The sequence below is a fragment of the Sclerotinia sclerotiorum genome, genomic scaffold, assembly GCF_000146945.2.
Source record: "Sclerotinia sclerotiorum 1980 UF-70 scaffold_17 genomic scaffold, whole genome shotgun sequence".
NCBI classification, from domain to species: Eukaryota; Fungi; Ascomycota; class Leotiomycetes; order Helotiales; family Sclerotiniaceae; genus Sclerotinia; species Sclerotinia sclerotiorum.
In genome coordinates, this window is record NW_001820819.1 from 922,344 (window position 1) to 934,641 (window position 12,298).

Here is a 12,298-nt window from a genome sequence, read left to right on the forward strand (position 1 = left end):
CACCTGCTAGATTGCAGCGTTTTACATATGCTTTATCTCACTATAACCAGGAAACTAGATAGGAGGAATAGTCAGTACTGTGAGTACCTCACTTGACGCGGTCAAACTTACAAAAACCAGTGGAAATTTGGTGGAAGCAAAAGCTGTCAAGATGACAATGACGAAACCCACAAGCTACACTATATCAGCGTCTAAGAGTTGGAAACTTTCTTGGCTTCTGAAAGACATACTAGTTGAAAGGACTGAAGGATAGTAAGCCAAGATGGTAGTTCTGGGGCATGTGATATTGACCTCCCGTAAATCTCTGTAGGCTCATGATGTGAAAAGTTTCCCATAGCGGGTTAATGATATCCCGATATCTCCCGTGAGATTCTCTTGTGGATTGTGAGTTGGAACTAAATTATGATGCAATATGAACAAATTCGCAATCGGCATTCAGGAGTAAAAGAAGAGACCCACTGCATACATAAATCCACAAAGGATCCATTCTGCGACTGCTCTGCGACAAATGTTGAGCAACCTCGGCGGTATATGGTGGATAAGAAAAGGGCATTGGTAAGGACTTCGTTACACAGCAGATTTTTGAAGCAAGATTGACAGACAACAATCCTTGAGTTTACATGCATTGGCAAGTCATACTCCAATCAAATACCGTACATATCATGCAGATAGCACTTAAACAAAACTAAAACAAAAGTACAAGTTTTTTTCTTTACATATTTGAGTACTGGATATGTATCGAGGAGGAACGAAAAACCTTGAAAGAGGCTTGATATCGTCTTCAGGTGATGTATTGTAGCCCAAAGTTTTGATAATATTCTCCGCGAGATTTGAAGAATTCTAAATCTTTATTGTCATCGAACGAATAGAAAATGTGTGTCATTGCCGATGCTTTGCATGCATATATCGAAGGAATCGAATAGTATGCCTTTAATTAGCAAAATAAGAAAGCTGACGTCGAGGGAAATTTGCCAATGGTAGAAGCAGACCCGAATCCGATACACGGTTTAATAACTTCATGTCAGCCGTACCAATCAGACTCCCTCTAAGATTTGATAAAGTTATGCCAATATCGTACAAACGGAACTGTCTCTCGTCAGGAAGGACTCGACCTGAACTGAGAAGAGATTAAGTTTACCTCAATGATAAGGGCTTGAAATACTCCAACGGAAGTAGACTACCAGATAGTAGATACCCGCGGCTGTGGAGAAAGCCTAGAGAGCGACACAAGCATAAACTTGTACAGACTTGGAAATGCTTCAAATTTCTGTGTGACATTTCAGCTCCACCTTGGCAAGCCGCCAAGTAGAGCGTCGGTAAGGGGCGGTTTGGGTTTTTGGGGTTCTGAAGTATGGGGGTCTGGGGTTTTGGGGGCAGCAAGAAGTTCTTGTGGTATCCACAAAAATTCCACTCGAAATTCTGTGAATCAATCAAACCGTTGTATTTTGTACCTGTACTGATATTCATTCTTTGGTTCTGTTGGTATGTTGGGTTGAGTCAAGTTTTGTGTAACGTCCGAAAGCGGATGTACGTGTTCCTCAATCCATGCCATGTAAGATTATGTAACCTTAAGGTTACCGGCAGCCAAAAACATCCACCCCTCAAAATAAATTTTTTCTTTCCAAGCAATTATAAGATCTTCCCTCAACTCTCAATAATTGGTTCCTGGCTGCTATCCTCACCGGCGCCAATGAACCTTCCTGTTCCTTCAAAGCTTCGACGGTACTGAACCTCTGTCGACCACACGGAGTGGGACATGCCTATGTCTTAATTATTATTCTTAGCACAATCGTTTAAAGGCCACACAATCTTAAACAAGAATTCCAAGCATTTCAGGTTGCCAGTGATCACGATTATCCGTCTTCTTCAATGTCCGGATGCTCCCGTCGCTGCCAAGATGGTTACGATTCATGATATGGGCGTCGTTGTCCGAAATCTCACCGCCGCATCTCCAGATTGTACTTTGTCATCGCTTTCCGCCAAGGGGAATTGCGAGCACGGCATGTAAATCCTTATCTATTGACATTGGATTCCATCTCATGTTTCAAGACTCATGAGGTCAATTGTCTCTGGATAAACCATACTATCATGACTTGGCGACTTGGGGGTCTTGGAATTTGTGGTATCAATACACCAAGCATACAAACCCACTTTGGGCAGCAGCCAGATGAATTGGTAAATAGTTATATGACCACAATTGTCATTTTGCTTTGTATTGATGGTACACAGTCAGTCGCTGGATGTGCAACGGGAAAGGTCGAGCCTTTGACCAAGGTAATGTCGTGATACCTGCAACACTGTACTGTCTTACTTTGCATTGCAGTAAGCAAAGCAACACTTGCTGTAGCAATCCTAGTGGATGACGCGTCAGGAATAGTCGATTCTACTAAGCATTAAATTTTTTATTGAATACCGATCAATCGGTCGTTATCAGGATCACTGGTGGATTGACCTCGGCCATGACGATCAATACCAAAAGGACCCAACGTCAAACGACCGAACGTCAAAACGATTCAAAACTAGGGTCTCATAAATGACGTTTGAAAAGGCAATACCACGAATAGTCTCTTAATTTTGTCAGAAACTACCAGTGGGAATTCCATTTCCCGACTGAACTCTATTTCACTTGGCATTACTTCGCCTCTCTTGGCCACTTAAAAGTATCAAAACATACACATGCAGCAGCAGCAACCCGGCTGAGCCTTCTCATGTATGGTTTACCATGCAATATCTACGAAGATCTCTGCCAAGAATCCCATATCTGCGGCTCTCCAGGTGCTGATACACTAAAGTTCTTACCCTGATAGCAAAGCCAAGGCGTCGAAACCTAGTCACTATTCCCCTTTGCTACCATTTTTCCACAAACTTTTGGATGTTTCTAAGAATAAGGTTGGGGTTGATTGCGAGTACCGAGACTACTAAGCATTATTTTTCAGTGTAAGCCTGGGCAGGAAGTTAAAGTGTATATTGTATCACGACATCCACTTTGATGCCTTACTCGTCCTTCCACATAAGTTGAGGCGCCCCTTTAAATCGGTTGAGGTGTTCCCCATTCATGTTTGTCCATAGACTTGTACCTTATCTAAAAACAAGAATCAACAAGTGACCTTTTTCTCGACCAATTCCTTATTCATCTTCTTGCCCATTCTCTTGTTGATATAACTACTTCCGAGACTAGCATTTTCCCTCGAAGCTTGGTCATTATCGGCCTATCTTTGTTCATTCTATACCAGTAGCATCCTTCGATATTCAGCATCTTCTCCTTTCATCCTTTCGGTGTCAAGATGACAGGAAAATTCACCCTCAAAGATCCAGTTCGTTGTGCTCACTATGCTCGGTTCTTCCAGCACCTTACATTGACTGAGGCAAACATCCTTTACTGGTTTCTGTTTGTCTTTGTTCTCGTATTGATGTGCATCTCGTCTATTCAACATCACAAGTAAGCATCCTGGGACACCATCATCTACTCAGACTCTCCCTCCCCACATGTCCCTCACGTTTTTTTCCACCTCTAAAGTCTTTCTGTCCTAATACAACCCAGATCTAACAACTTAACGGCGGAATTTTCCAAAGCGGGCTCCAGCACTCCTCGGCAAACCCGCCGTCTACGTCGCCGTCGCCTTCACTACCTCTCCATAGCATCCCTCTGTTTCATCCTCGCCCTAATCTGTGTTGTTCTCGAAGTATTCGCAGCATTCAACATCGAATACTGTGATGGTGAAGACCTCATCCAGCTCTACTGGGGATTCTGGTCAATCCTCCAAGTCGGTTCTCTCATCGCTATTTTGGGGGTAATGCTCCAATTTTGGATCGTACTTGGAAATGTACAGACGCCAAGTTGGGCCGTGGCTTTAGGGACCCCGGTGTTGGTTTTTGCGGCACTGGGATATATCTTCAGACATATCGGAAAGAGCTGGATCTGCCGAAAAAGCAGCATTGAGAGTGAGGATGATACAGATGTTGAAAAAGGCAGTAGTGAGGAAAATGAGGATGCAGAGGAGAATGCAAAGGATGAGGAGAAGACGGGGAGTTGGGCTGCGAGGTGGATTACTTGGGCTCCTGAAGATCAGCTGATGAGGGAGAGAAATGAGGATAGCTTGGATAGGGTGAGGACTATGAGATCAGGCGATTGTTCGGATATGGAGTTTGCCAGTAGGGCGTAAGTACTTTGCTTTCCCTTTGCGGAGTGAAGTAGGATGCAAATTCTAATGTGGAGTTACTAACATTAAACAGAACAACAATCTACACACCGGGTCAACCTGGAGATGTTAGAAGGACCTCGACATATTGAGCAATGAATCATGATGGTAGCTCTGTTAGATTATGTTCGAACATACGATACACATGTGCTCAAGTGCTGAGCTCAGGATTGATGAAGAAATAGATAGATGAATGGACGACTAAATGAACAGCGAAGGCAAACAAGGAGTTTTACGGTTTAAGAGTTGGCGTTTAGAAAGAGAAGGAGTTTTACTTTGGATATGATATCAAAGAAGGGATTTGTGATGCAATGAATGCAGTATATGTTTTGGACAGTTAGGTGCATGGAGTTAGGAAGATGAATAGCATACAGACAATCATTAAGACAGATAGACATCGCTACAGCTTGTAATAAAGTGGAGATTTTTTTTTTCTGCATTACCATCAGATGTCCTTCTCTATATCTGAGTAATGTGAAGTCTAGCCAACGGTCCGTAGATTTATCTATAAACTCCATCTCGTTCTATATCTACGAGTTCCATCTCATTCTATATAAAATCACATCATCCCTCACATTACACAATTTCCCACCGCCGTCTCCATCCATAACTTCGTATACAACCTATGTGCAAACTCTATATGTTCAGGCATAGGTTTCTCCGTATACTTCCCCGTCCCTTTAAAAAACACACTCTTCAATTCAAACACCGCCACCCCCTCATTCTTATCAATACTAGCCTTCATTTCGAAAAGTCCATCGCTGTCCCTCACCCCAGTTACCATAGGCGAATCGCCGCAGCGTACGGTAATAGATGTGGGTGTTTTGGAAACCACTTCAAAGTGGTCGGTGATCTGAGTGCCGACTTCGTAGGTAGAGTTTTGAAGATCAGATCGGTTCCAGAGTTGATGCGCTGTAGTGGTTTCATTTTGATACTTTTTAGAGAGAACGCTGCGTTGCGGTGCATAGCCTATCTTCCAATTAGCTTTTCTCACTTATTAACCCACCTCCATCCTTATGCCTCCTTTACCCCTCCTCCTGTATCCGAAACCCATAAAATATATCAGAGACAAGCTAAAAATAATCAAGTAAAAAGAAATAAAAATAAAATCAAAATACACACCCAAACCTCCCCATACCCCCGCACAAAATGCCTCGACTAACTTCCCTTCCTTCTCAAGTAAATGCGGTTTTATCTTACTCAGCGTCACTTTCCTTTGACATAAATCCTGCATGGCGGGGTTACGATTAGGGTTCTGACGTATATAGGCTAAGCTAGAAAAAATCGGATCCGAGGGTGACATAGGGATGAATTTGGAATTTCGTGTCCAAAATGCCCAGCCGGACGTGGCGCCTGCTGCGCCCAAAACGGCGGTTGTGAAGGTGCTGCGGAGGAGTCCCATTGTGCGTTATTTTGGTGCAGGGGAGTCGATATAGTGGTGGTGAGGGGAAAAGATGGGAAAGGAATGGCAGATGATGACAGAGAAAGCTTGGAGTTAGGTGTTGACGAAATAGTGGAGCATCTAGTCTAGTTCTACCATGGAATTGGTAATCAGTGTAATTGGTAATCAGCTGGATAAGGCTTATCGGGCTTATCTTTTCAGGGGAAAGGGTCTTGGCAAAGAGACGTTCACTGAACATCAGCACTAGAGAACGAACTGTCTAGGCTCTTCCTAAAGGAGTAATACTTTATCTGCATGATTATCTCTTACTTGAAGCTATTTCCATATTTAGCTAACCGTTTAACTTCCTATCTATCAGTTCATACGCATGAAGCACGTTTCGTCTCATCCATCCCCTCGTTTTATCCGTTCGATATTGGGGAAGTATACCATTTTCAAAGCAGATGGTAGGCGGGGTAGAGGTGGATCTCTGATCCCGGTGTTCGTGATCAAAGTTCAACACGCCGTTTGTTTCTCTTTTGCTGATCTTTGGGGGCTGCGCGGAATGGCGTTTTTAGTCAAGGGACTATATGGCGCTTGGTTAGTAGCACGCACAAGTCAATCTTAGTGCGACCAATTGTTGAAATCTCTTTTCATGATATTTTATTCGAAACACAATAGTGAGTTTGTCAAAAGTATATCAAATGCTCCGAGTCATTAACATAAATAAGTCACATTTTCGTCCACTTTGTGCCCCGTTGGAAGCGAGTTATTCTCCTTCATAAAGTTTTGTTGCACGTCTGAATACCCTAAAATATAGGCTACGAACTTGGGACCACGGCCTGCATTAATACTGTGTAACACGGTAGATAAGGATGGTAAGGAGCGGAGACATGCATTGATGACACTTCGCTTTTTATACCGTTTGCCATGATTAGCGGCCAATGGACTCTGAGCATGCTTTCAAACACCTGGGTTTGGTCCCTATCACTTTCATTATGGGTGATGTGTATTCAAATTTTCGCAGCAGATGCTTGCAGCAGATGTTTCCAGCCGTAAATGAGGATGAGAAGGAAACCCAACTTGAATGGTTTCATCGAGATGATGAAAAAAAGCCTGAATATCCATGCAAAAGGAGGTCTATAAAGTACCTCGTGAGTAAATTGAAGAACTCAGGATGGTAGCATTCCATTGTGTAAAGTCATCTCGCATATGCCGTTGCAAGGAAGAACAGCGAAATATCTGCATGGCAAATTCAAGATTGATACCAAAACAAGACCAAAGAATATTGACTCGGTGTTGAAACTAGTGCATGGGAATTAATTGCTCAGAAACTTTATTACACCTATGATTGAGTTGCATTCTAGGAGGGGGGTTTCATTCACTGATGTTAATCTATGTGTTTTCAGGCAGATAGAATCACCTTTGAAGGAAAGTACCTTAGACCAAGCAAGTGTAAAGCATTTGTATTGAAATGATATCATGTGAGTAGAAAAGTCTATTGATTTTCATGTGGCCAACAGACTTTACTTTTGAATGCAGATGACCAAGTACTGAATTATTGACTCAGTAGGCCATGAGACTGTGGCCACTTAGAGAAATAAAATACTTGATGGCTTAAAGCTGAGTTGACATCAAATATTATAATTATTATTCTTATTATAAAAGATTTATTATTAAAAAATGAAAGTTTATGGAACAATTTATACTATAATGTTAAAGTGAATGGTTCCTGCGTAGCACGTGCACAGGGCACTAGTCCTATTAGGACTAGATTGAGAAGTGTTACAAGGTTTGCCGTCTAGATCACGTGGAAGTGCTCTAGGCTCTCGAGGTGGTTTATAACTAGGCGTCAAGCAGGGACTTAAGTAATGACAATAATGATATGCAATTCGTAACTAATAGTAGAGTATACTAAATGATTGATCTTGAGCACGAAGCTTTACAGTAAAGAAATTCATACTGAATATATAGATCTTCATGCTCCCTTGGATCCTTTTGGATCCTAAGCTCCAAAAGCTCCAAGTCACGTGTTTTCTGACGGTGCACATACGATCCTAAAGTGACCCAGATCACATATTAATTCGATGAAATCTGATTGCTTTTGCACAAGGCCCAAGCTCCCTAATTAGTCAGTTGTTACCATCGTAACATTCTTGTAATCTTACTAGATATATTCTATTTTAAGGTAGGATACATCGGTAGCGCCTGCTATGTTGTCAGCGTTGCTTACGTCTGGATCGTTATTGCCTGTAGCGACAGTCGCTTTCACTCGTTAATTAGATTGAGTATTCATTTGACAGTATTGAGTGAATATATCTTCACTTCCAAATTGAAATCATATTGTCGGTAATTTAGTCACTATCGTTATCTTTTGATTTGGTAAGTTTGATTCTTTCCCAACTCACTTTCTTGACCTCGTTGTCGCCAAACTTTTCCAAGTATAAACTTCTTTCAATAATTATCTCCATCTTTCTGATCAATCTTTTTAACGATGGGCTCCAGAAAAATAGTTTATTACAAGAGGGATAATATTGGAACCCCTGGTCCACTCCTTCTGATTCCAATCCCATTATACTTGCATAGGATCTAATGTCTCTGGCGTCATCCTTACTCACGCGCCTACTCTGGAAATTCCGTAGATTTGAAGTCCACATTGGATCGTGATTCATTTCTTTTGCTTCCACTGAGAAACTATCTAACGAAAACTTCCTAATACTTCCTTCTCTCTTATTCGCAACTCCTACTCTCTCCCTATCAATTGAAACAACACTTTATTATACATTTTTTTTGTTAAAATGTTCTCAATATTATTATTTCTAAGGAAATAGAATTTTTGCAAAAATATAAAAGTGAAGTAAATATATTTGGAGCGTTTTCGAAGTATGCTTTTATGGGATATTTGATACTTACAATAAAGCAATAGTATGGAGGGTGGAAGTACGGAGGGTGGAGGAATGGAGGAATGGAGGAATGGAGGAATGGAGGGTGGAAGAATGGAGGGGAGGAAATGGAGAGGGCGGGAGTGGAGGGGGGATTTGACGCCAGAATTTGGGAGTTCGAACAGCAGGCAGCAAGGCTTCGTGAGAAGTACTAGGTGAAGCCTCGACGTTACCAACGAGTAATTCTCAATAACGCCAATCCTCCGCGCCCAGCACCAATATTAGCTGCCATTGCTGGAATCAATGCACACAGAGAGCTTCTGGATGATGACATTGATCATCGATTGAATGTCGCTGTAATTATCAGTACACGGCGTAATCTTCTAGTTGTGTCATCAGGGATGGCTTGCAATTCTCCTCAAAATAATCACAACGAAGGAGCTATACTCCGCCATGTATGCTTAGTGTTAGTGAGCTGTTGTGGCTACTCATGGGTGATACTTGGTACATTAGCTAAGCTCTCATTGATCAACGATCTAAGGAATACAGCTTCGCAGCTAGATCCTACGACTCTCCTCTCCGTCGCTTCCTCCTCGGGTAAAATGGCCCCACCTATCCGTCCACCCCACTCTATTTGCCGTCCCGCCCCACTATGTTTCTCTTCCTCTCCACTTTGGTGCAAAATTTTGAATAGAAAGCTTTTTAACCACGATCCATCACAACAAAATAACATCTTTGATGGTCTAACGGTCATGATTTCCGCTTGTCATTCATCTGGCAATGCGCGGGAGACCGGGGTTCGACTCCCCGTCAGAGAGTTCACCAGAAGTTCCTTCATTCCCACGATCACATTTCTTTTTTTTTTTGAAAAAAGTTACTAGGACAATCTCTTTTTAGCCTTGGGAGATGAAGCCCAAAGCTTAGTGCACAGATGCTTGATTCGGTAAGAGGAGTGACGCCGTCAAGATGGTTTCATTTAGTTGGTATTTCCGAACTCTTTTCTCGCTGCTCAGGTAGCTATCGTGAGAATCTGAGTCAGAAGTTACTTGAGGTGTTGTGTGCTGGATAGCATATTAGTTCAGTGTCTCATCCTCTTCATTCTACAAAAAGGCTTTATCTCCTTCAATTCAAAGATGGAATTTGTTTTCTTTTCTTTGTGAACCCATGATCAATGTTCGGGGTGGGGCTGGAGGAATAATGGGGGAGGGGCTCGGAGTTCCATAACTAGTATCGTTTGGCGCGTTCGTGGATCCTGAATAATTTTAAAGATTTCAACACCCGAAATGATAGGTCACAAGGAAATCGCAAATACTCGATCAAACACTATACACCAAGTAAAGGTTGACCAATCTTTTCGAAGTTAGCAACTAAGGTTAATTTCGCAACCCTCCTTTTGTTAAGCGAAAGGACCCCCATATATTTTCAAAGAACTGTAATCTGCGCTCCCTTGCTCTCGTTCTTTTGTTTTCCTTTTCATGGCTATATCACGTATAAATAATCAAGAAAGATGCCAGATGCGGCTTAATTTTGTGAATGAAATGAAAAGTTCTTTGTTGATTTCTTCAGAGCTTAAGGTTGAACATTGAGATCTATACCAAAGGACATGGATGATTGACGGGAAACTCTATAATTCTTTATGGCGAAGCATTAAAAATCTGTGCCCTTGAAATCTTCTCATAAAAACTTCTTTCCAACTACAAATCCATAGTATATTCTCACATTACTCAGTCAAAAACCACAAAATCAATTCACCATGGCAGAAGGTCGCAGAATAATCAGTCCCATAATGCCCACTACCTCCCTTGCCCACATAGCACCAGGTCCTCCCGACCCCTTGGGCGGCAAAAAAAGCAACCGTATCACCCGAGTATCAACCAGCGATGGTTCCTCCATTACGGAGATGCTTGACGGTAAAGGGAAAAGATTTAAAATTGACGTCGAGAATCCCAGCTACTATGCTGCTACCCCCAAAGCACCTCCCCGTCCACCCATCGCTCGTCCTGATCCTGATAAATTGGAAAGTAAAAAAAGGACGGAGATGGAACGAAGACAATTTGCTCCGCTGACCGCTGATTGGTTTGTGAGGATCGTCGAACAGGTGTATAGAGTGGATGAAGAGAGATGGGGTAAGTGGGCGGTCGATTTGGACAAGATGAAGTTGTTGCGGAGTGATTTTAGGTTTCTGATGAAGATTCTTGATACCGACCCTACTAATGATAATGATGATGATCAAGAATTGGCTCATGTGCCGATGACTATTGTTGACCTGGTAAGTTAGCTGTTGCTTAACGTCCTACCCATGAATATTGGACTTGGTACGTTGGTAGGTCGTACATGGATACTGGCTGCAAGGTTCGAAGACACTTAATGATGTGATAATGTTTGTATTAGTACATTTATCTGGTCTGTGAATACAGAAACAGAGCAATTGCCAGGACGCTCGAAGGGGGCGACCTAGCCGGTAACAATCCAACCAAACAGAAGATCAGCTGCATCTTGATCGACTCTCAAATATTGTACTGGGATCCAAAGAGGGGTAGGTATGTGGATCGTGTAGATGATGAAGGAAATGTCACAAGGATGTTTCTGCACCAAAACCTTCCCTTGGCTTGGGCAAAGGCCGAGGAGGCATTAGCGCGATATGATGATGAAACTCTGCACAATCTCGACTATCTGTTGATTCCATATGAATATAAGGGCGCGCATACAGTTCTGATAGGGATAGCGCCAAAACAAAAATTCTGCTTTCATATCGACAACTCCGGAACCATGGTTCCCAGATATCTGGAACGCGATTGGAAGGTGGAAGTTGCCCACCACCACACATTCCATATGAATTTACTTGAAGCTATTGTATACTCAAGGTTTCATAAGGGAGTATTCGATACTGTCGAGCTTCCATTGTACGGACAATGGGAATACCGGACGGACCATAGAGCTGAAGCTAGTCGAACAACAGATAACAGTCCTAACGTGTCGCGACAGCAAGATGCACATAATTGCGGTATGATATGCCTGACCAACGCGATGAATCTAGTGTTCGGATATGACATGATGTGTTTTAGTTGTCGAGATGACATATCTGATCTACCTCCACGAATAGGAAAGAGGCCAAGGGTCGCGGCGGAATTTCTCAATGGTGGATTCAACAAACCATTTGATTACCCAATGTTTAAGATCCCGACGAAATTGCAAGAAATCGCCATAGATCCATCTTATAAGCATAACCTGAGACCAGATCCTCCTCCATTCGTTAGTGGAGGGATAGAAGACCCGGACGAAAAGGAAACGGAAGAGATGGGGGACGAAGATGACGACGAAGACGAGGTTGGAGGAGAGGGTGGAGGAGAGGGTGAGGGAGAAGATGGGGCGGAATCCAGCCAAGCAGGAGCACGAACCAAAGTCAAAAAGACCAATACGGATAAAAAGGTCAAATGGTCTGGCCAAAATGCTTTAGACCCAGACCCATTTGATCCAAATCCACCGGAACCTGGATCTACAGCTGACGAGAGACCAGTACGAGTCCTTTGGCCCGCTCAAATGGATCCTACTAAAACGGGCAAATGTGGCTTTATATACGCAATAGAAAACCCACGGTTCTCGCATCCGAGATGTAATAGTAGAACTGAGTGCAAGATGGCAGCCATAGCAAACCAAATGGAAAACTGGAGAATGTGGGCGGATATGCCTCTGGATATGTTTAAAGCTTGGATGGAAAATGTGATGGCCGGGAGGGAAGATGATGAGTTGACTCCGTGGATCGATGTACTCAAGCTCGATGGCCCTGAAGTTGACCCCGAGGAAGATGCGACCAAACAAGGGACGAGTGGATAACG

At 42.7% G+C, this 12,298-nt stretch overlaps 7 protein-coding genes and 1 non-coding gene across 8 annotated transcripts; 5 read left to right on the forward strand and 3 right to left on the reverse strand.

Moving 5' to 3' along the window:
• Positions 1-21: 21 nt before the first annotated feature.
• SS1G_11287 (predicted protein) lies at positions 22-553 on the reverse strand (the record flags this gene model as incomplete). Its single annotated transcript, XM_001587995.1, has 3 exons — positions 22-54; positions 112-174; positions 467-553. The coding sequence occupies 3 exons, from the start codon at positions 551-553 to the stop codon at positions 22-24; spliced, it is 183 nt and encodes a 60-aa protein (XP_001588045.1).
• Positions 554-1,897: 1,344 nt separating this feature from the next.
• On the forward strand, positions 1,898-2,008 carry SS1G_11288 (predicted protein; the record flags this gene model as incomplete). The annotated part of the gene is made up of 1 exon (XM_001587996.1): positions 1,898-2,008. One exon carries the CDS (start codon positions 1,898-1,900, stop codon positions 2,006-2,008), a length of 111 nt encoding a protein of 36 aa, XP_001588046.1.
• Positions 2,009-2,088: 80 nt separating this feature from the next.
• Positions 2,089-2,804, forward strand: SS1G_11289 (predicted protein; the record flags this gene model as incomplete). Its single annotated transcript, XM_001587997.1, has 2 exons — positions 2,089-2,274; positions 2,565-2,804. The coding sequence occupies 2 exons, from the start codon at positions 2,089-2,091 to the stop codon at positions 2,802-2,804; spliced, it is 426 nt and encodes a 141-aa protein (XP_001588047.1).
• Positions 2,805-3,284: 480 nt separating this feature from the next.
• SS1G_11290 (hypothetical protein) lies at positions 3,285-4,291 on the forward strand (the record flags this gene model as incomplete). The annotated part of the gene is made up of 3 exons (XM_001587998.1): positions 3,285-3,388; positions 3,542-4,159; positions 4,234-4,291. The coding sequence occupies 3 exons, from the start codon at positions 3,285-3,287 to the stop codon at positions 4,289-4,291; spliced, it is 780 nt and encodes a 259-aa protein (XP_001588048.1).
• A 479-nt stretch (positions 4,292-4,770) lies between these two features.
• SS1G_11291 (hypothetical protein) lies at positions 4,771-5,601 on the reverse strand (the record flags this gene model as incomplete). Its single annotated transcript, XM_001587999.1, has 2 exons — positions 4,771-5,168; positions 5,322-5,601. The coding sequence occupies 2 exons, from the start codon at positions 5,599-5,601 to the stop codon at positions 4,771-4,773; spliced, it is 678 nt and encodes a 225-aa protein (XP_001588049.1).
• Positions 5,602-6,158: 557 nt separating this feature from the next.
• On the reverse strand, positions 6,159-6,512 carry SS1G_11292 (predicted protein; the record flags this gene model as incomplete). The annotated part of the gene is made up of 2 exons (XM_001588000.1): positions 6,159-6,166; positions 6,410-6,512. 2 exons carry the CDS (start codon positions 6,510-6,512, stop codon positions 6,159-6,161), a joined length of 111 nt encoding a protein of 36 aa, XP_001588050.1.
• A 2,682-nt stretch (positions 6,513-9,194) lies between these two features.
• On the forward strand, positions 9,195-9,280 carry SS1G_14687. The gene has a single exon. It is a non-coding gene; the product is annotated as a tRNA-Asp (tRNA).
• A 935-nt stretch (positions 9,281-10,215) lies between these two features.
• SS1G_11294 (predicted protein) lies at positions 10,216-12,111 on the forward strand (the record flags this gene model as incomplete). Its single annotated transcript, XM_001588001.1, has 4 exons — positions 10,216-10,731; positions 10,854-11,466; positions 11,566-11,978; positions 12,049-12,111. 4 exons carry the CDS (start codon positions 10,216-10,218, stop codon positions 12,109-12,111), a joined length of 1,605 nt encoding a protein of 534 aa, XP_001588051.1.
• Positions 12,112-12,298: the final 187 nt, after the last annotated feature.